Here is a 23,029-nt window from a genome sequence, read left to right on the forward strand (position 1 = left end):
GAGACTGAATCATAACTTCATAAGCAGAAGACTTAGTAGGATTGAAAATTTTCCTTAGAAAAGATGTAAACTACAGATTCCATTTTAAAAATGTATCAGTTCTCATAATAAAAGGTAAAGCCAAAGTTAGTTGCATGGCTCCCTGGAGTTGATGTTGTTGGTAACATTAATCTCATCATCAAAATTACAGTAACAGTTTGCATCCTAACCAGCAAATAACAAGTCGAGAGCAACAAAAATATACAACTGAAAAAATGAATTTTAATGCAACTCCCAACCATCTGCTGAAACATGTTTTTAACCCATTTACAAGAATTCAGAGCAGAATTGACCTGAAAGTGTCTTTTATTGGTCCCTTTTTTTTTAGCAGACATGTAACTTGTGTATTTGTTTTAGAACTACTGATTTTACCTATGTTTGATAACATTTTCTGTCTTATTGTTTTCAAAGTTTTATTTCACTGGCATTTTATTACAACTATATTCTATGAAAACCACGTGGGAGTGGCATACATATTGTAAAATAGAAATAAATAGATCAGAGAGGGGCAATAGTTCATCATCCCAACTTGGCCATGCATGCATCTGATGGGAGTTGGATACCAGCAACATCTGCAGAACCGTAAGTCCCCCACCACTTATTTTATATAAAAGGTTTTTCAAGGTGTGTATTAACACAAGGATATTGGTTTATAAGAGGTGCTGAGATAATAACTTAGGTTTTTCAAATGCCTTGGACTACACTTCCCATCTCTAGCCAGCAGGGCCAGTAGTTGGAGATTATGGGAGCTGTAGTCCAAAATTTAAGTTTATGCAGTGTCTTCCAAGTTGTGGGACCCTTGCTTATTTGTATGCTCCTCACTTTAGATCGGGGTAGATTTGTCTAGCTGATAGTTGGGTCAAGTTCACGCACTAGTAGTCACAGCTGTAGCAACATAAACTGGATACCTTGTACATCTTAAAACATAACAAAGATTATCTAAAACTATGAAGGCAGTCCTTATTCCCAAACTCAAAATGTATTGTAGGTTAGGATGTTGAAAGCCATGAGGCTTGTTTGTACATTACTTTAAGCTCTTGCATGCATGAGAATCACCACCACAGACAATCTACAGAGTTGTGTCTACATGTAAATAGCCTTGTATTGATTGTGAAACGTCAGGAGCAAGAGGTAAGCGGACCCCTTGCAGTGCTCATCTCGCTTTACTGGGCGAGGGAGCCGGCGTACAGCTTCCAGGTCATGTGGCCAGCATGACTAAGCCGCTGCACGGAAACGCCCCGCCAGAGTGGTACCTATTTATTTGCACATTGGCATGCTTCCGAACTGCTAGGTTGGCAGGAGCAACTGAACAGGAGCTCACAGAGATTCGAACCACCGACCTCCTGATCGGCAAGCCCTAGGCTCTGTGGTTTAACCCACAGTGCCACCCATGTCAGAGTAAAGCAGGGGTCAAATCCCCAGTTAAGCATGAAGCTCACTAGATGACCTTGGGCCCTCACTGTTTCTCAGCCAAACCCACCTCACAGGGTTGTGAGGATAAAACGAAGAGGGGGACCATATACATTACCCTGAGCTTGGAGGAAAGGTGGGGGTATAAACGTGATAATAAAATAAAATAAACCTTGTCTCATAGAGCAAATGTAGCAAGTGGCAGAGGTAAGATACTAATGGCTGTGGCTCCTAAACTGCTAAGGCAGTTGTAATCTTCTGCACGCTACTTGAAAGTAATCCTAACTGAATAGGATTTTAGTGTCAACATACATGTGTATACATAGGGTCGGGCTGCAAAATAAAGTGGGTGTGTACCAAAGATGTGGACTTTGAAGACGCTTGAACTCAGGACGAAAGGTAGAAATGCGCTAAGAGGAAGGCACGTTTGGCAAACCCTCACCATGATAAACTCCCACCCGGAAACCTATGTCCCCACTGTGGAAGGACGTGTGGATCCAGAACTGGCCTCCACAGTCACTTACGGACTCCCTGTTAAGACCGTGTTTATGGAAGACAATCTTACTCGGCTACGAGTGATAGCCAAAGAAGAATCGCATGGGATCTACCCTAGCAAAGGAGCGAATTCTCTGTTTATCCTCTACCAACAGAGCTAGTATTTTCTCTCGGCCAAATTAAACCCAATGCGCAGCCCTTCAAAAAGAACGCAGCTGGTTTTGAGCTTTAATGTATTTACGTATTATCCGCTTTTTGCGCCAATACAACCTGACCAACCTTAGCTACTAGCCACCTACACTTCGGTGGAAGGCGGCGGACGAGTGAGCGAGGACCTTTTAACTCTTAGGCAGCAGAATGCCTGGGCCGGCCTTGCTTCGAAGAGAAACGTGCAAATTAAGGCAACCCTTCCCTTCTCCGAATTGAGCTGCTTCGGACTACCGGTATAGAGGCCTTTTTGGCGCAGCGATTCCTGACGTCATCAGCCCCCGCCCGCTTCCTCCGGCGGCGGCGGCTGGTGCAGCTGTTGTCGTTGCGCGGCCTCGCGCTCCTTCTGATAGACCGCTGCGGTCCGCCGAGGAGAAGCTCGACTGCGCAGGCGCACCACCACCCCGAGAGAGCGTGAGTAGGCGGGGACGAAGTGCCGACTCCCGAGGGGAGGGAAATGGGGCGGGGCTTCGGCCGGAAGCGCCGTGCGTGTCGCGGGAGGAGGGGGCGGGAGGGAAGGGGTTGTGCTGTGAATTCGGGTCGGGAAGAAAACAAACCGGTGGGACCGGCTCTGAGGGGGGACAGGTAAGGAGAGGTGGGCCCGGGGCGGGGAGTTGCGAAGAGCGCGACGAGAAAAGCAGGCCCGTGAGGGGGAAAGGAAGCCGCGCTCGGGGCTCCTCTTTCGGGGGGATGGGGTCCCTTCCCCTTCTTCTCGTCACGTCCCCCCACCTCTCGCCGCTTCCTCACACGAGCGTTTCCGAGGGGAGTCAGTCATGGGTCCCTCCTCCTCCTCCTGAGCCAGCCTTCCCTTACACCTCCGTGGCCCTCTTTGTCTCAAATCAGAAAGGATGCCCCTCCCCACACGAAACCTCCTCTTGGCTTCAGGAACTTTAAACAATACGGGCTGGAATCCCACCTCCCCGCCTTTCCTTCGTGGGTGAAAATGCCCCCGAAAGAGGGCGGGACTCCTCTAGCCACTCCCGCGGACCTCCAGTCAGTGTCGGAAGTGTGTTTGCGGGTTGAAATCTGAATTAAAGTGCACTCCTAGGCGTGTCTACTCATTAGTAAGCCTCGTTAAGTTTGTTGTTGTTTAGTCGTTTAGTCGTGTCCGACTCTTCGTGACCCCATGGACCAAAGCACACCAGGCACTCCTGTCTTCCACTGCCTCCCGCAGTTTGGTCAAACTCATGTTCGTAGTTTCGAGAACACTGTCCAACCATCTCGTCCTCTGTTGTCCCCTTCCCCTTGTGCCCTCAATCTTTCCCAGCATCAGGGTCTTTTCCAGGGAGTCTTCTCTTCTCATGAGGTGGCCAAAGTATTGGAGCCTCAGCTTCAGGATCTGTCCTTCCAGTGAGCACTCAGGGCTGATTTCCTTAAGAATGGATAGGTTTAATGGGATTTATATCCCGGTAAAGGTGCGTAGGATCGCACGACCTTAAGTAATTTTGAGCATATAGCATAGCCAGAATGGACTTGGTATGCTAGCAGAGGCTTTAGAAGCTCTGAGTAGCATAGCTGCCAAGTTATCCCTTTTTTTAAGGGATTTTCCCTTATGCTGAATAGGCTTCCTCGCGAGAAAAGGGAAAACTTGGCAGCTATGCTGAGTAGTATTCTAAATTTTACTGAAGGCGGCCCTGTTTAGGGAAGTTATTAATGTTTGATGCTGTACTCTTTTTAATATTCGGTTGGAAGCCGCCCAGAGTGGCTGGGGAAACCCAGCCAGATGGGCGGGGTATAAATAAGTTGTTATTATTATTATTATTATTATTACTCAGAGAGTAGACCACTGGAATTGATGGGATTAGTTGTGTTCATTAATTTCACTGAGCCTACTCTGAGTAAAGCTTAGTTGATTTTTACCCTTTGTCTTTTATAGTTGTACAGAATGTGGAAACTTGGAGCTTATGTCATCATGGGGATGTGGTAATGGGGAAATAATTTGTCTGTTGAAAGTTCTCTTCTGAGTTTTTTTTAAGGTGCTTTTTCCTTTGGCACAGCGTTATGATAGTACTGGACTGCTGTTCGTGTTCAGTTGTTTTCTGACATATTTCAGAATAAAGACTAGATGCTCCTTTTGAAGTATGTTAGCCAGTTCTTTTTCGCTTTCCATCAGAGGTCTTGAAGCCTCTAAACTGGTGCTTATCAACAAGATGCAGAAATATGCGGCAATGCACATATTTCTGATTGGCTGTATAGATGAAATTTGGTCTTAGGGCTGCTTTGCTACCCTCCCCCCCTTTTTTAAAAATAGGGTTTTGAGGAGATTGTCTGATAGGAGAGGGTTGTAGATTACTTGGATGGTATAAGACCTTTAAAAAAAAAGTCTAGCCATATTAAAAATTGTAAAAAGTAAGTGCAAATTATGCAAAGTAGGGTTCTAATTGGCATTGACAATGGAAATATGGAACCCAGCCATGTAACTGGGGTATATTCCAAGCCAAGTAAATAATATTCTAAGCACTCTTGGAAACAATTGAAAATGAGGTAATGCACAGGATTCCTTTTTAGTGCTTTTGAATTGACCACAGCTCCTTCTAATTGCTATCACTATCACATTTCAAAGAAGTTGGCAGGACTATCATAATCTGTCTAGACTGTTCATGAATTGATTGGTTGCTAAGCAAAGGATTATGTTTTCCTGTCATTTTGTTTCAGTGGTTTCCAATCAAATAATGTCCAACCATGTTCCAACCATGATTAATGTCTGAAGAAGTGTGCATGCAAAAGAAAGCTCTTACCAATAACAAACTTAGTTGGTCTCTAAGGTGCTACTGGAAGGAATTTTTTTATTATAATAATTTGTTGTCACTTGAAGCTAGTTTGAAATCCTCTGTTAAGGAGGGCACTAGTTGTTGCTATCTGTAGCAGCTAAGCATAGCTAGGTCCAGCTAGGTCATGAAGAGTCGAACACAACTAAATCCACTTTGTCCACATGTGAGATATTTCTTAATAATTAATACTGTACATGTATCCCTTGTAGTTAGAGGCCTTTTCTAGGTTGCTTCCATATAGTTTATGAAAGTTCAGTGGAAATACTACAGAAGAGAGTACTAACACTTCTTTCAAAGAATCAGTCTGAGTAAAGTATATCATTTATTTCATCTAACAAATGTGAAGAAAATCATGGACTCTGTGTTTTTATAAGCATTTGCAACATCCTGTCTTTATAATTTTCTCCACCTCCCACATTCACTCCATTCTATCAATTTTTATCAAAATAATAACTGGCAATGCTAATTGCAAGAATACCAAACCAGAAAGAAGTTAACTGTCTACTAATAGATGGTGCTCATTTATTACTACATATGGTGTTTAAATATCTGACTGTTCCCATTATTGCATTCCTTCACTAATAATAATAATAATAATAATAATAATATAATAATACCCCGCCCTCCCCAGCCAAGGCCGGGCTCAGGGCAGCTAACCCGGATATAAAACAGCTGATTGAATTACAACATAAGAACAAAATTAAATAAACATTAACATTAACATTAAAAAGGCTGTGGAGAAATATGGAGGCTTATTTAGCTCTCTTAGTAAAATATAATAACAGTATACTACTACTCAAACATTGCTTCCTTAGACTTGATTAATAGAATACAAACTCGAATAAACAACAATAGATGCTATGACTATATATTTTAATTTTTCTCTGTGATTGTTTAATGCTGTCCTACTGGACAGTTAATAATATTCCATGTGTGTATGTTTCATAGAATAAAGTCAGAACAGAGGGAACACTGAAATCTTAAGCAGTTTTCAGTGAAGGCAAAAGCAATGATCAACTGTCTGAGCTTATGCAGTTATTTATTCTAGACATTCTTCAGGTGGAGCTTGGCCAAACTTGTCAGTAGAAGAAGGATTACTATTATACACATCAGCTAGCCTACCAATCTTGCCACCAGGGTGGAAAGTATAGAAACCATCATTCTTGATTACATCCCTAAAGCCTTGTTGGAGCATCTGTTCATGATGATAATAAAGTGTTTCTGCCAGTGAACTCTGTAGCTATCTTTTATTTTAAATCTCAGACCAGGCACATTATTGAAACAGTATTTTTCAGTGTATAGAATAAATAAGTCTAAAAGGTTGAAAATTTCCCTTGTCTCTTATTGGTTATATCCTACCTTTTAATGTAATTTCCTACAGACCTATGCTTGATTCTTAAATGACCTTATCCAAAGAAGAGGATAGAAGGGCAGAGTAGATTGTATTCCAGTAGTATAGTAAAGAGACCTGGGTGGCTGATTTCAACTAATTAGTGTGTTATCAAGTTATTATTTGGATAATTGCATTCGCCATAGGTTTAAGAACGCTAGTGTGTAGACAGTGTGTATTTGGAAGTTTAAGAAACAGCTATCTTGGCTCTGGTTTTGCAAAACTATTTTTGTAATAATGTTGCACCCAGTAAAGCTGATTGGCTTGTCCTCCATTCTTACTTTTATGTGTCTAAAACTAAGATTTTTATAAATCCTGGGTGTTTCCTTTATTCTCCATTTCTGGCTAATATAACTTGCAAACTGTGTACAGCACATATCAAACTTTGGCAAATTGTGGTAATAGTAATGATGGTTTAGATTATTGTTTTGTATTGATTTAGGAAACCATCAGAACAACAAATGTATCAGATGGTTGCATGTACAGCTTGGTTTCTTTCTGATGTAATCATTTTAAATTCTGTTCTTATCCCTTTTGAGTTGCTTCCTTAACCACTAACAAGAAATTCTAGATCACTTTCACACTTCCTGGTATGCCAGATTTTTTGTGGGGGAGGTACGGTAGATATGTTGAAGGAACATGGTAGACAGCATGTTTGTCTAGGCACATGTTCCTGTCTTGAGCACTATCACCATTTAGTTTTCAGGGGTTCATTGGCCTGCTCCAAGCATAAACACTACTCAACTTTATAGCCATGGTTTAGAGACAATTGAGTGTGTTCTGTGGGTTCACAGGCTCATCTTGTGTGAGCATTCCTCAGTCTTGCGGTCAGCTGTCGTTAGCACTGTCTCTGCTTGATGTCAAAATTAACCATAGGGAGTGACAAACAACCATTTTCAACCCAATGGTTAGAAACTGGTTTGTGTTAACTATTGTTAGCTTTTTAACATCAGTGCAGATATATGAACCACAATTATCTCCAAAATGGGAGGGAGTGCCCACACAGGACAGGAAGAACAAATGACTCCATGGTGTACATCAGATCACCTAACAATGGTATGGAAATAGTTAGATGGTCAGGCAGCAATGTACTTGCATTCAATTACTTTCCCCTTCACTCTTGTCTTGAAAGCCAACAACTTAAAGCAAGAACATCATTTCAGTTCAGGGTAAGATAACAAAGGATTTCAGACTCTCTATTTTTTTAAAAAATTACAGTTGCAGTATCTCAAGAAGAAGGAGCGTTTGTGGAGTACCAAGTTCCAATGGCAGAACTATCTGCACACTTATCACAAGTCCAGCGTGGGCAGCTGAGAGAGAACTTGCCTGACAACCATCAGACCAATACTGTACGTAAGGAACTGTTTTTTCACATGCCAGATTATAACTACATATGGTAGCTGTGTTACAAAATGCTGAAAGATTGTATAAAGCCCCTTGTGTTTGTTAAATGGGTCTAGTAATCTTGAATGTCATGAAGAAAGCAACATTTAGCAGGTGTAGTGAAGTGGTTAGAGCAGGCATAGGCAAACTCGGCCCTCCAGATGTTTTGGGACTACAACTCCTATCATCCCAAGCTAACAGGACCAGTGGTCAGGGATAATGGGAATTGTAGTCCCAAAACATCTGGAGGGCCGAGTTTGCCAATGCCTGGGTTAGAGTGTCAGATTAGGAGTGAGAAGACCAGGTTCAAATCCATGCTTGGCCATAAACTAATTGTGTGATCTTTGTCCAGTCACTATCACTCAGCCTAACCTACCATTATAAAGTTGTTTTGTAGATTAAAAAGTCATGTGTGCTGTCTTCAGCCCTTGGCGGAAAGACAGGATACCAATGTAAATAATAATAAAAATAATAAAAATGCATTTAAGGAAAAAAATTCCTGTTTCATTTTTTGCTAAATCTTTCACACCACATGCATATTATACTACTTTAGAAAGCAGTGACCAGTAAACTCTTTTGATTTATTTGATTTGATTTATTAAGTTATCATATTGTATACAGTGTTACCTTGGTTCTCAAACTTAATCTGTTCCGGGAGTCTGTTCGACACCCGATACCATTCAAAAACCAAGGCGCGGCTTCCAATTGGCTGCAGGAGCTTCCTGCACTCAGGCAGAAGCCGCGTCAGATATTTGGCTTCTGAAAAGCGGTTGCAAACCAGAACACTTACTTCCGGGTTTGCGACATTTGGGAGTTGATTTGTTTGGCAACTAAGCCATTCGGGAACCAAGGTTCCACTGTACTGCTTAGTTTTTATAGACAGTACAGATTTATTATTATTTTTCTGTGTGAACATTAGGATTTATTTGTTTATGTTTTATTTAAAGTAAAAACAGCCACCTATAAACAGTACTGTTAAAATATACCATCAAACAAAAAGGGTAGCTAAAAACAACAGAGCAGGTAGTAGGTTAAACAGTTATCAGCTTAAAATGTCTGGGAAAAGAAATAACTCTTAACCTGGTGCCAACATGAGGATAGCATTGGTGCTGATTGTAAGGAAAGGGTGTTCCACAGACAGGGTGCCACCACAGAGGAGGCTCTGTTCCTTCTTTTTCTTCTCTTACTACACATAATGCTAATTTAACGGTGCAACTGATGTATCACACTTTAAGAAATTGGCACTGCATACTGTGTTGTGGCATCTGCTTGAAGTTTTGTACTTGTAGTATCCTCTGTATTTGCGACATACTCTTCCAGTCTCACTTGCCTGATAAAGAACCACAATCTGGGCTCAAAAGCAGATGACTAATGAAGTAACTCTGGAAAACTTCTTGCTTTAAACACTTGTCTTGTAAATCACATTGTAAGGGCAGTGTAGCCTGCAAAGTGGGTTATCTTTTAAATAAAATAAACGAAAAAGGCCTTGATCATTTAAAGTTTCTGAAGATCTGAATTCACTAGAAAGCTGCATGATCTAGTTCATATTCAGAATTACTGGCCTTGTTCACCTGTTACGGTAAACCACAGTTAATGGTTTATGGTTAACATATCAGTACTGGATGTTTTGCTCTTACCCACTTTTGCTACATAGGTAGAAACAAACCATAGTATCTGACTTAGCCTTTCGTGGGCCATTTTATCCAAACCATACCCTCCAGCTCATCAACTGATGTCACTTGTCACTTAACTCCCTGCTCATCACCTTATGAGTTAATGTTAAAACCTGCTCAGTTTGGCAGAATTACATGAAAACCCCTTTCTGATTTCTTGATTCAGAAAGGGATATGCTTTGGAATCCAATGCTAAAATGTGGGATGGGGCCTTTGTATAATACTGCCTTGCAAGGTGCTTTGAAGTCTTGACTCTGGGATTTTCTACATTGTTAAATTTATGGCAGTTCGAACCATATGCAACTGCTCTGTGGCCTGATAATCAGTGAAATTTTAGAACTCATAAGGCTTTATGGGCAATTTGGCCATTAGCTTTACCAATAATGTTGCAATACATTATGCAGGGAAAGTCATGTCTTTTATTGCTTTAACTGTGTTGTACTATATTCATTCAGAATGGGACTTTTACAGAAATATCATAGCATGTGCTGAATAATGAGGGGCCAAGCAGAAACTGACATTTGTGAAGAATTTGTAATACATTTTAATCCAGTATTATTTCAGTATCATTTACAAAATCTTAAACAGCTTGTGCCATAAAAGTGGAAATTTCAGTATTTTTTATTTAAAAAAATGCATAAGTATGGTTCCCATTCTGAGTGGCCAGTCCAGATGATGTTTACTTGTCAGGTATACGCAGGATCAGCATGCAGGAACAGCTTCATTTTTTAAATATTGCTCTCTAATTTCCTGACAAAGATTGCAAACACTTGTAATACTTCACCAGTTCATTGCTTTTCAACATGAGTTCCAATGCTTTGAGCATCTTTTTGACACCTTAGTGCCAAGCAGACCTCCCAAAAGTTTCCAGACCTCCAAATGTTTCCATACTGAAGGTTTCTCAGGATTAGTTCACCCAACTCCTGATACAAGTTTTTCAAGTTTCCCTGAAAATCTCTTGCATCTTAAGATATAGTAAACACATTCATTTATACTGAATGACGCAGAATCTGTGTTTCAAATATTGCCATTTTCACATGCTACTTTGAAACCATTTATGGTAAGAGCCATAGTTGGAAAAAGGTTTTTCCCCTAAAAGGTTCACTTACTGCACTGGCTCCTTGCAGAAACCAAGGCTCATCCTACATAGAATCCTCAGTAATTGAAGCGTCAGTGGAAGTCCAAAATTTGGCAAAATTTTTAAACCCTACACACCATCATATCTCTTTCCTGGAGCTGCCTTCTGCATTTCCAGTTGAGTGAAAAAGCACTGACATAGTTCAGGAAGTTCGCACGTCCCAGTTCTGCACCTTTGGGACTGTTGCTTGGGTTTGATATTTAACTCTTTTTTTTGATAGTTGCCAAGGCTGCTGTTTATCTTTGGTATTACTCATTCACCTTGAAGATATACAGTCATTCTTGCCCACACACCAGAAGTACCAGGGTCTGGTTCAAACCTCTTTCAAGGCTTTGCTTCCATAATGGCTGATGAAACTGAGGAATCTGTTCCTTTGCTTCCACTGCAGGTGGCACCTCTGACCTGTGATCTGTTTAATGCTAATCAGGTAGGGATTTGTGTTTTGTCTGTACTGGAACAAAGTGCAACAAATATGACACAATCCCCAGTGTCATAAATGCATCTTTGCTCAGATATGCCTGCAGGTTTCACTGTTGTGCATTATTTTATCTTCTGTTCTGAATTGCAACCCTCAGCACAGTTCTTACTTGGAGTAAGAACCTTGTCATAATGTCATTTTTCCTTCTTTGTGTACTTGTGGCCAAAACCCATCATGCCACCCTTCAGAAGAACTGATACAAAAACTATTTAGTTCACACAGCCTTTGAAAATAAACTTCCTGTAGGAAGCAGTCATCATCATTCACTTGCAAGTGTCTTTGAATTGTGCTTAATACTGCACTTTTTTTCTTCCAAGGTAAGGGCCAAAGATGTTTCTTTGAATCCATCAACAGTTATTTTCAGTTTCTTTAAATAAAAATGTGATGCACTTGACTCTCACCAGGAGAGGAAATTTAGGATCATGGGTGTGGTTGTGATTTGTATTCCCTGTGATCTGTATTCTTTTATTACGCTATATGTTGCGGCTTTGGGGAGAGTAGGTTTACTTAGATATTTTTTCCTCTCTAAATTGAAATTATTTCACATGGTGTATTATGTTTGAATGCTACAACAGCATACAAGCTAATGTTTCATGTTTTTATGCCACCACTGCCAACCTCCACAATCTCATAAGCATAGGTATTACTGTTCTTGTACCTGCTCCTGTCTTGTGGTAATGCCGTACTTGTTTATTTCCAATACCCTTTCATAATTGGCCTGTGTTCCCATTGCAATTAAAAAGCAACTGAAGAAGGCAAAAGTGTAGGAATGGATATGGTTGCACTTACAGGAACAAAGGATAAATTCAGTCCTGCTTTGTTACCGCTGTTGAGGATATAGATTTTACCTTGGACCCTCTAGCACAGCATTGGAGTTTATTATTTATTCACAAAATTGGTTGCTACACTGACACCATACCTAATGCAAGTATACCAAAGAAAGGAAATGGAAATCTTGGAAATTTTTGAAGTCTTCTTGCTTATATCCGCTTCCTGTTTTCCTGCTTCCTCTGTTCCCACCTTGCTCTAAAGTATTACCTTTCCCATACCAGAAGGTGTAGTACTTTTGCATAGTGTTCAACCGAAAGGGAGGTGCTTCTCAATGTCATTTTTTGCAACATTGAAAAGCACACTCATCCCCCAGTTTACTGTAATTTATTTTATATTTTGTAATTGTATCAAAAAGGGTGGAGGAAGTCTTTGTCTCAGGGTCATGGAAACATTTCAGTTCGGAGTGATATCACCCTCTAGCCAAAATTGATATTGTATCTTCATGATGTCATCCTGTTCATTACATCATCCCTGATTTGCTGTCACTGTATGACTAATTGAGGGGGGAATCAGTGCAGTGAGGAAAGAAAGAAAATGGTACAGCAGAGTGAAAACATTGTCATAAAGAGTAGGCAGTGGGGAAACATTCCTGCATATATTTTTAGGAAATACTTTGGGACTTGAATCCAAATGCATTACTTTCTATCCAAAAACCAAATGGGAAGAGTATCTGACACAGCCATATTATTTCAAAGCCTCAACTTTATGCCATGAAGCTCTTCTTAAGGGAAAGGTGCTGTGGCAGAATGAGAGGCTGCTATTTACTAAATGCCCTAGTGGAAGGAAAAGATGTGGATCACTAACTTAAGCACATGAATCCTAATGTGCTTGTGTGTTCCTTGTTAAAATACTGAATGTAAATTGCAGGTGTTAAAGCATTTTTCTATCTCTTCAGGTTGTAAAGAAGCTTCAGATAGAAAACTGATAGGAAAAGGGATCATGTTGGGGAACAAGGGAACTAATAGGTTGAAATTTACCAAAGCTCTTTCCCCCAAGAGCTGATTCATTAATATTTTTTGCACATTTGTAAATAGCAATATCAGGTAAGAATATTGTATACACAATTATCAAGGTAAATTAACGTTGGCATTTGTCGCATACATAGAAATGGTACACTAATTAACTGAATACAGGTAACTGATATCTGTCTAATTAGCATAATTACCCCTGAGGATTGTAACACTGACTGCCCTGCCTAACATATGCTTTCTTTCTGCTTCATCTGCAAGTGGACATTTACCATTTATCACTTCTTTTTCTTACAGTGTGACTTGTTATTAATTGCCCCTGTATATTAGATGCTTTGCTGGTCTTTAGATGCTTTCAGCTGAATCTTTCCTTTATTTCACATGTTGCCCTTTAGTAATATAATTTTATTACCCCTATAACCTGCAACTTCATGGGGCTCCTGGCGATGTCCTGTCTGGGCAGAGGCGGGGCCCACGCCCACTTAGCTTCAGCAGTGCTGCAGCATCAAATGCTGCCAGACTACTTGCTGAGCTCTGCCCTTTACGATGACAACATGGAATATACACGTTGCATGCAGGTGCTTACGGATCTGGGATTTTTTTAAATTATGTTTGTAGAATGACAACGTTGAAAGACGGCGTAATGAAAGCAGCGATCGAAGAGGCAACGATAATCCCGGTTCAGCCTCTAACGGGCAGCCGCAGCACAGCACTCGGCAAGTGGTGGAACAAGATGATGACGACGACGATGAAGAGCTGACACTGAAATACGGGGCAAAGCATGTGATTATGCTGTTTGCACCAGTCACGCTTTGTATGGTGGTAGTTGTTGCAACCATCAAGTCTGTCAGCTTTTATACGCGGAAGGATGGACAGCTGTATGTATTTTTATTTTTATTTTTCGCTCTGATGTCCTATGATATCCACCCCCCTTTTGTGTTCTGCCATTACATCAGTCTTTCACAGTTATGCAGTGAGCAAACAGGAAGCAGGAGACGAAGGTTCCCTTGGTTGTGCTTTCTCTTGGCGGGAGTGGGGAGACCCTTCCTCTAACTGCTTTTCTCCCAGCTACTCTTTGAGACTAGAAATGAGCTCCACCAGGAGAAAAGCAGCTGGGGGGAGGCCGTTTTGGAGGGGAAGGATTAAGCTGCTGCTTTCTCCCACTTCTCTTCTTTAGACCATTCCGGACCCAGGTCCCACTTTAAATCTGTTCTAAACATGACCCATATTATATTACTACTAATATCATGAAGCCCGTTAAATTAATGGGTGCTAGAATTAATTAGCGGGGTTCCCCCCCCCCGGTGACTCACCCACCGCCACCACCTCAGCCCCTCATTCAGTCCCTTCCCTGCCTTCCGCCCCAGCCAGCTGCCTCCTCAGCTGCCTCTCTCCCTCCCCATTTCCCACCCTCTTTTTTCTACTCCTCTTTTCTCTCTCTCTCTCCTCGCTGGTCCCAGTTGCAGCAGCCCTTCCAACCCCCCCTCCCCCCCAAAAAATCCACACACACTTCCAGGGACTAATTCCCCCTTCCCCCGCAGGTGCGCCCGCCCGCCCACTCTTCTGCTTCTGCCCCTCAGTAACGGCTAAACGATCCTTCAGCCCAGCAGCCGCATCAGTCGCGGCTCACGCTCTCTATCCACACCCACCTACCCTCCCTTGCCCTTTCCCTTTCCCTTTGGCCGGCACACGCCTGCCTCCTCTCCTTCCCCTCTAACGGAGAAGAAACCAGGAGGAAGGAGAGAGATCCTTCTGTAGCGCAGCAGAGGCAAGGGGAAGCCGCGCACTTTTTTTTTTGTATGGTGGTGTATTTGCAAGCATGTAATCTCTCTCATGGTCCTGGTTTATCCCATCCGAAGTCTCTGCGCTCCAAGTCCCAACGGCTGTCCGTGGGGTACATGCGCAGTAGCGCAAACCCACGGACACAGGGACTGGACGCAGAGACACTTGCACTTTATTATATAGGATAATAGATGTACACTGTTAAATCTAGTTATACCTTCAGTGACATTCCGTGAACCAAAGGATAACTTGAGGTTTCTCATTTTATAATGACATGCAACATTGTTCCTAATGTTGCACTCCCATGTAAAGTCAAGTTGCACCTAGTACTTTATAGATATATAATCCAAATTTTTATTCTATATGCTCAAGACCTCAATCTTAAGGGTGTTTTTTTAGCATGGTAATCTTTTATTAACCTCACTACAAAAAGTAAGCTTTTTGACTGCAACATATTTCCTGTGTCTGCCTTTAGTTTTGTTCACAAATGAATGAAATATTAAATTGTAATTCATTCCATATCCACTAGATGGTGTGGGCATAAAGGCATTACAGTGGAACCTTGGTTCTGGAACGACTTAGTTGACCAACAAATCAGCTCCCGAACGCCAAAATCCCGGAAGTAAGTGTTCCGGTTTTCAAAAGTTTTTCAGAAGCCGAACATCTGATGCGGCTGTTGGCTATTTTTTCCGGGGCGACAGCGCAAATCGGCAGCCGTGTCTTGGTTTTTGAACGTTTCGGGAGTTGAATGGACTTCCGGAACAGATTAAGTTCGAGAACCAAGGTTCCACTGTATTTAGAAGAATTATGGCTCAGAGTATGTACTGTACGCACTACTGCTTGCTTATTTGTTGTACTCTCCTTAGGGTTGGTCTCTTGCGCTTAGTCAAAAACTTACCGCAGTTTAAGAACACATTCATATTGCACAAACTTCACCTTTTACTTTTTATCTGTGTTCTATTGCAGCATCTACACCCCATTCACGGAAGATACAGAAACAGTTGGACAAAGGGCTCTGAATTCTATTCTCAATGCTGCCATTATGATTAGCGTCATCATTATTATGACCATACTCCTGGTTGTGCTTTATAAGTACAGGTGCTATAAGGTGAGCTCAGGTTTACTCTTACTGTATCGAGGCTATTATTGAAGTCTTCAGCATGTCTGTCTCATTGTTTCTAATAGCATACTTGGAATATTTTCAGCATACAAAGAGCCAAAATAGTTGCTAAAACAGTCCCTAAGCTAAAGATCAACTGTGATAGAGCAGCACAGGGTAATAATAATAAAGACAGCTGTTTTTTCAATATTTCACTATAGATAAGGATAAAGGTAAAGGGACCCCTGACCATTAGGTCTAGTCGTGACCGACTCTGGGGTTGCGCGCTCATCTCGCATTATTGGCCGAGGGAGCCGGCGTATAGCTTCCAGGTCATGTGGCCAGCATGACAAAGCCGCTTCTGGCAAACCAGAGCAGCACATGGGGATAGTCATGAATAAATTGGCAACTAATATGTATTTTTGACTTTAAAATAGTGGATCTGTTTTGAGGGAAAGAATAAATACTGAATAAAATAAAAGCACCCTTTAAAAGTTGGGAATAATATGGAAATGTGCAACAACAAAAAAATCAACCTATTAGAGAAAGGTTTTGTTGCATGCACTCCAATCTCTGATCGGTAAGAGACTCCAGGCTTACCCAGGCTTTAGTTTTCCTGGCATGAAGGTCAATGGGGACTGTGGTGTCTTTGGGATATATTGCTTTATTTATGCATATATACTACATGAGAATAAGATGGAAGGGCTCACAGCATTACCAGTTCAGGTTGCAGGGGGAGGGGGGAGGGGGTCACCAAAGTCATAGTTCTGGATTCAGCACACAGAGCAAGTCAAGCTGCTGTGTCTCTCCAGCTTCCTCCTCTAGCTTCAGACCAGACTTAAGACAAAGGGCTTACTCTTTACTGATGTTTTCCTTGATCTTGTACTCCTAGGATGATGTAACGTTCAGCCAGGTGAAGGGGGCGAAGGCCCACTCAATGGTCTCTATAGCAATGTGGTCACTCTTTCCTTGTGTAGCTGAAGGGTGCTTCCAAGCCAAGCTAATCTTAAAGAGAGACTGGCTTGACCGGTTCAGTGGTTCCCTCTGCTAGATTCCAACCTAACAGATACATCATCACAGACTTGGAAGGGACCCACAGGCATCATCCAAACCACCAGCCCAATCCTATAACAGGTTATTTGGGCCTCTTGTAGTCTTTATTTGTCCATAATGCTGGTTCTCCCTCTCTTTGTCATGGACTGCATGTACTTATGAAATGAGGACATTTTACTGTGGAATATATGTGTACTCCACGCTGTCAAGTATAATCATCTCCTTATGGCATATTAAGCCAAACCTTGGCTTAGTTGCCATACACACTCAGCTAAAAAAACCCAGAAGGAGCCGATCACCTCTCTGGGAGCCAGCACATTTCCACAATCATGGTAAGCCATGGTTTACTGTGACGTGAACCAGGTTCTTGTCTTATTGACCAACAAATGACAATTTTCTTTTTTATTTGGAGTTTAAAAAGCTAAAGGTACCCCTGACCATTAGGTCCAGTCACGAACGACTCTGGGGTTGCAGCGCTCATCTCACTCTATAGGCCGAGGGAGCCGGCCTTTGTCCGCAGACAGCTTCCGGGTCATGTGGCCAGCATGACTAAGCCGCTTCTGGCGAACCAGAGCAGTGCACGGAAACACCATTTACCTTCCTGCCAGAGCGTTACCTATTTATCTCCTTGCACTTTGACGTGCTTTCAAACTGCTAGGTTGGCAGGAGCAGGGAACGAACAACGGGAGCTCACCCTGTCGCAGGGATTCGAACCACTGACCTTCTGATCAGCAAGCCCTAGACTCTGTGGTTTAACCCACAGCGGCACCTTAAGCTACATCCACATAATTTTTTTTTGGGGGGGGGGAGTATTGATGTCATTAGCTACATCCACCTTAAGCAACATCCACACCAGCACATGCAAATTAAGTGTACAGCTTCCGATTGAGTGGAAACACATGACCAAGAATCATAGGGTAGAACTTGGAGAGGTGGTGTGGGGGACATTTGGCCCTCAATATATTTATGACTATAACCCCCACCTGCCTCAGCAAGCATGGCCAATGGCTAGGGATGATGGACGTTGCAGTTCAACATCTGGAAGGCCAAAGGGCCTCCACCCATGATGCAGAGAGGCAGACTGAAGCCTCTGACTCCACAGTAAGCTCAGTGTTCTCCTTGCTTCCAAGAAGCTGCAGGAAATTGTAGTGGCAGTGGGCTTAACAATGTGGTCAGGTACTACATTACTGCCTTCCCACAACATTACAAATACTGCCCAACATACCTCTATGCTTCTACCCACATGTTTCCTAGTCATCTCCCTGCCATGTAAGTGGTATCATCAAGTGTGAAGTCCTTGACTGAAATTACGGCACATTCATCATGCATCTTACTTGATTACAACTTTCTGGTAAAATACAACTTCAGTTTTTCTGCCTAGAAAGCAAATAATTTGCTTGGAGCTTGCAGTTTGTGCTTAAAATGATAAGTTTGCTTGCTTGGAATACTGCTTTAGGGCCTCGTGTCGCCCTAGGCTCTGTGGTTTAGACCACAGTGCCACCCAAATCCCTATTAGTAGCTTAGGTATGTGTAAAAAGAAAAGAAAAAAATTCCAGAAAAACTGGCTTCAATTTTCATTATTATATTCCTTGTGTAATAGTAAAATTATACTGTTGTTTTTTGTGTTTTCAGGTGATCCATGGGTGGCTCATCGTTTCTTCACTCTTCTTGCTTTTCTTTTTCTCATTCATTTACTTAGGGTAAGTTTACAAGTATCTTGACCTTTAGAAATATTTGTAAGTAAGAGGATTAGCAAATTTTTGTTGGCTTGTATAGTCTATACCCCTTTGCAGCACTGCAAAGCTTTGTGTATTTTTCCTTGGACATTCCTCACAGTGAGGAACTAAGGATTCTTAATTCTCTAAGTCTTGTAGTCTGAGCTGTTGAAAAGTGTGCTTCTCAATCAAGACGTAGCTGTAAAATAGAGATATTCAACCGTGGGTCCCTAGATATGTTGCAAGTCACATTATCCTAGACCTTAGGCTATGCTGGCTGGGCTTAATAGGAACTGTAGTCTAGGAACATCTGGAGACCCAGAATTGAAGAACTCTTCTCTGGAACATAAGTGAATGGCGTTCAGTTATAGCGTAGAACACTTTCATGTCTCACTTGTTGTGAGTACTTTTCCAGTTATGGAGATTAGAAGGAGGTAAAAGGCAATAAAACAATGTGATGCACAAGTGAGCCTAAAAGCATGGCAACACATTTGAAATGAAACTTGAATCCTGTGTTCCTTCTAAATGAATTCCCCACCCCATAGCTTTAAATCTAGGCTAGGAAATGAAGAAGAAACTTTGAGCTTGCCGCACAAAATGCAAACATAATTTGCTGGGTTGACAGTTGCTGTTTCTTTTCCACTGTTCTCTGCGTAACAAGTTTTTCTCTTAATCTTGTGTGTGTGTTCAATAGGGAGGTTTTTAAGACTTACAACGTTGCCATGGACTACTTTACCCTGGCGCTCATGATCTGGAACTTTGGAGTGGTGGGAATGATCTGCATTCACTGGAAAGGCCCTCTCCGGCTCCAGCAAGCCTATCTCATTATGATAAGTGCTCTGATGGCCCTGGTATTTATCAAATACCTCCCTGAATGGACTGCCTGGCTCATCTTGGCAGTGATTTCAGTGTACGGTAAGATCCCCCAAACACATATTTTACTAGGAACAACATTGACTTACTCTGCTTTTTCCCACTTTTATATTTAATGCCTAGAAAGCTAGAATCAAGAACCAGACCCTTTTACTTGTGTCCTTTTGAAGTCTAAGAAATCATACTGTGAGTCTGTAGAATACCTCGATTATGCTTCTGTGTGTGGACTATTCCATCACAAGAATGATTTATTTTCAAAGCATTTATTTCCCCCAATCCTCTGTAGAAACCTTTGCCCTTAAGGCAGCCTGTCTCTGGTGAAATAAGATAGGTGATGCTAATGGGAGAGAGATGTCATTCTCAATGCGCAAACTCAGAAGACATCTGAAAAAGAGGGAACTAGAACTTTTCCATATTTTGCTGCTTGATAGCAGCCAGTCCTAAGAAGAATCTTTTAACAAAAAATCTCATAACAAAAAAAATTGTTATGGGAAATATCTAGTATCAACAACTCTTAGTAGTTTGCTGTTAATAAATTAATACCATCTTATCTTTCATGACATACTTCCTCTTTGGTGATGCTGGACTAGGTTTACCTTTGGTCTGATCCAGCATGACTTTTCTTAAGTTAAGTTGCTCTCATTCTAAAAAGAAAGAAAGAAAGGGGGGGGGGAGCAGATTTGAACAAGCCATGTGACAAGTTTCTTCCCAAGCTTGATCTGAGGTCAGAATTGTGATGTATTTGCAGTACTGAACAGTAGAGAAGACAAAGAGCAGCCAAATTCCCTGACTACTAAAACATAAATTACCGTAGGAAAACACTTTAGTTAAGCGTTTAGAACAAAATCTTCTTTTAAGTATAATAAACATTTCATTTATTTTTTATTTGCACTCTTGTTTCCCCCCCCCCCTAAGACAGTAAGGTATGATGTAAAGGGAAGGATCCCTCAGGTTTTGCCATTCATAATTTTTGAATACCTACATCAGGTTTTGGCTAATGCTAAACACCCCTAGTTTTTGAGCCAGATCATATTTAAATGTAAGCTTTACTTTTTTCAAGTGGGAACAGGAGCTTGGCAGCCTTTTGAGATACACACACAGTGTAAAACAGGTTTGTGAATGTCACATGCTTTCTCCTCAAATTGTATTTGTTCAGGGAATCCAAATGACCTTTACAAAGCATTCTTGTTCTTCTGCATAAGATGTACAGAAACAAAGGTTGCACATAAACACAGATGTCCCGTGTCACAAGATTATGCAGATTTGACAGTACCATCATATAATACTGTCACCATTCAAATTCTGCACTCAAAATTTGTTTGTTATGCATAAAGGCAATTTATACAACTGTTATTAACATCTATACTGAATCTGAAAAGAATTGCCAAGTCACGTGGAAATACACATTTGTATCTGTGTAAGAGTGTAAGTGAGGATGTTTGGTTCAGGAAGAGTGGATGTTTTTCACACTACTGTATTGAATTTCACACACATCTGATTAGTGTGTGTGTGTGTGCTGCTAAACAAAGTGATGGCATTTAATTTAGTAAAGTGTGTCTAATTGTCCTAAAATTACAGTGATACCTCGGTTTGCGAACGCAATCCGTTCCGCGGAGGCGTTCGCCCACCGAAGGCACGCTTCTGCGCGTGTGTGAAACGCCGATAGCGTCTGCGCATCCGACGCCACGGAACCCGGATGTAAACACTTCTGGGTCTGCGGTGTTCATAAGCGGAGGTTTCCATAAACGGAGGTAGTCGTAAACCGAGGTTCCACTGTACGTAGTTCTAGAGATAGCTGTGTAATATTTAATTTTAAAAAGAACCTGGAGAATAGGCTGTGTCATGTACATGTTGTAAAGGCAATTTTATTCTTTGATATGTGAGCTAAACCTATTGAATGCCCAGGTGCTAACATGTTTTTGAAGTCTGCCAGAAGCAGCCGCATAGGGTGGAGCAGGAATAGATTTAAGCCCCAGAGCCCACGTTGAAATTGAGGACAGACATCTTTTGCTAAGTCTGCCTTGCCTCACTAGTTAGGTCAGTTAATAAAGATGCCTGAACTTTTTGATATCCATGGAGGCAACTTAGAAATTATCAGTCTGGAAAGCTCATAAACAGATGCATTACTCTGGTTGCTGCATATATATATATTCAAATAAGTCTTTATCTTCACAATTGTGAGACCTGTGAAGATTTGGTTACTATAATATTTTGTCGACAATGTGGAGAGATATACAGGACGTATCCTAGTACATAAAATGAAATTTTCTGTAAGACTTCTTCCTGCAGGAGCCCTGAACTGCCTACTAAGCTCTTTACCTGATCTTTGACATCTGAGGCACAGTTTTTACTATTATTTATTAAATTTGTATATCACCCTTCGTCCAAAGATCACAAAGCAGTTCCCAACATAAAAATACAAAAGGAGAACACAAAATATATAATAAAACAAAAACAAACCGATTATGCCCCCTCCCCAAACAAACACATTTAAAAGGCCATAGAATGTTAATCAGCCCAAGGCCTAGTTCTAGAGAAACATTTTCACCTGGTTCCTAAAGGTATATAATGAAGGTGTCATGCGAACCTCCCTGGGGAGAGCATTCCACAAATGAGGAACTGTTATTAGGACTTGCCCTACTCTTTTTATGTAAATTATTTTTACTGATTTTAATATGGTATATTTCTGTGGGGGGTTGACCCCAATGTTGGTGTCTTTCAGATCTGGTTGCTGTATTGTGTCCTAAAGGACCTCTTCGTATGCTAGTTGAAACCGCTCAAGAAAGAAATGAAACTTTGTTCCCAGCACTCATTTACTCATGTAAGTATACAGAGTTGAGTTTTATATTCTGAAGCCTACTCCCAAACTATGAATATTAAAAATCCATCTGATTTTCTGCTGAAGTTGTGCGATGCTAGATGTGCAGCTTTGTTGTCGCGTTTTCATTTCTTTGGGACTCAGATCTGCTGTTGGCTCATGAGCTTGGTACGTGTGCGACGTGGGATGTCCCAAGATGAAAAGAACATTATGTTCTACCTTAATTAAAAATGGAAAGAGAGAAAAAGGGATCTGGCGTGGTCAAAACAATAATACAGGAACACCTCTAATTGTTTTTAGCAGTATTAACTTACTGCGTTTATATCTTTCTTTAGTGGATCCAAGGCTGGCCCTGTCTAAAAGCATTTATAAAGATATAACTGAAAAATACAAAGTTCATCTTAGAGATTTGGGAGATCTCTGCCCATTGATTTGTATGTAACTTTCAAGGATTCTTTTTGAGGAGTGGGAGGAACTGATTCACCAGTGCAGCAGAAGGACATAAGAAGAGGGCCAACCAGATGCCCATAGGAGGGGCACAAAGGGGACATGAGTGCAGCAGCGTTCTCCCAACTGGTATTCAGACACATACTTCCTCTGACATTGGAAATAGAACATTATTACACCCTGCGATTTCATGTAGATACCGGTACAAATGATTTTATGGTTACGAAACTATACAAATAAAACACACATGCCTGTCTATTTGGATTAAGTCAATCTGATTTCTTTATACTAATGTGAATGATTCTACCATGGGTGTCTACTATGCATTTCTACCGGCAAATCTCTCTCTCTCTCAAAAAAGTAGCCTAATCATACTTCTATTTGATTTTGACATTTTGTTTCAAATTAAGATTGCATTATAGTTTTATGCAATAGAGAGGGTTTTTTTTTTAATCAGCT

At 41.2% G+C, this 23,029-nt stretch overlaps 1 protein-coding gene across 4 annotated transcripts in view; it reads left to right on the plus strand.

The window, feature by feature from the left end:
- Window positions 1-2,598: 2,598 nt before the first annotated feature.
- The window catches only part of PSEN1 (presenilin 1), a 29,473-nt gene continuing 9,042 nt past the window's right edge, over window positions 2,599-23,029 (plus strand). The window contains exons 1-9 of one of the 4 annotated variants that reach the window (XM_035112852.3): window positions 2,611-2,736; window positions 7,531-7,661; window positions 10,895-10,933; window positions 13,402-13,661; window positions 15,095-15,187; window positions 15,532-15,673; window positions 18,350-18,417; window positions 19,127-19,347; window positions 22,028-22,126. In XM_035112852.3, coding sequence (XP_034968743.1) covers window positions 7,578-7,661; window positions 10,895-10,933; window positions 13,402-13,661; window positions 15,095-15,187; window positions 15,532-15,673; window positions 18,350-18,417; window positions 19,127-19,347; window positions 22,028-22,126 — 1,006 coding nt within the window. In that variant the 5' untranslated portion in view covers window positions 2,611-2,736; window positions 7,531-7,577. Of the gene's footprint in view, window positions 2,737-7,530; window positions 7,662-10,726; window positions 10,934-13,401; window positions 13,662-15,094; window positions 15,188-15,531; window positions 15,674-18,349; window positions 18,418-19,126; window positions 19,348-22,027; window positions 22,127-23,029 lie in introns of all 4 variants that reach the window. The other 3 variants (XM_035112871.3, XM_088654644.1, XM_035112880.3) reach the window with 3 other exon arrangements.

The sequence above is a fragment of the Zootoca vivipara genome, chromosome 1 (genome assembly GCF_965207765.1).
Source record: "Zootoca vivipara chromosome 1, rZooViv2.hap1.1, whole genome shotgun sequence".
In the NCBI taxonomy this organism is placed as follows: Eukaryota; Metazoa; Chordata; class Lepidosauria; order Squamata; family Lacertidae; genus Zootoca; species Zootoca vivipara.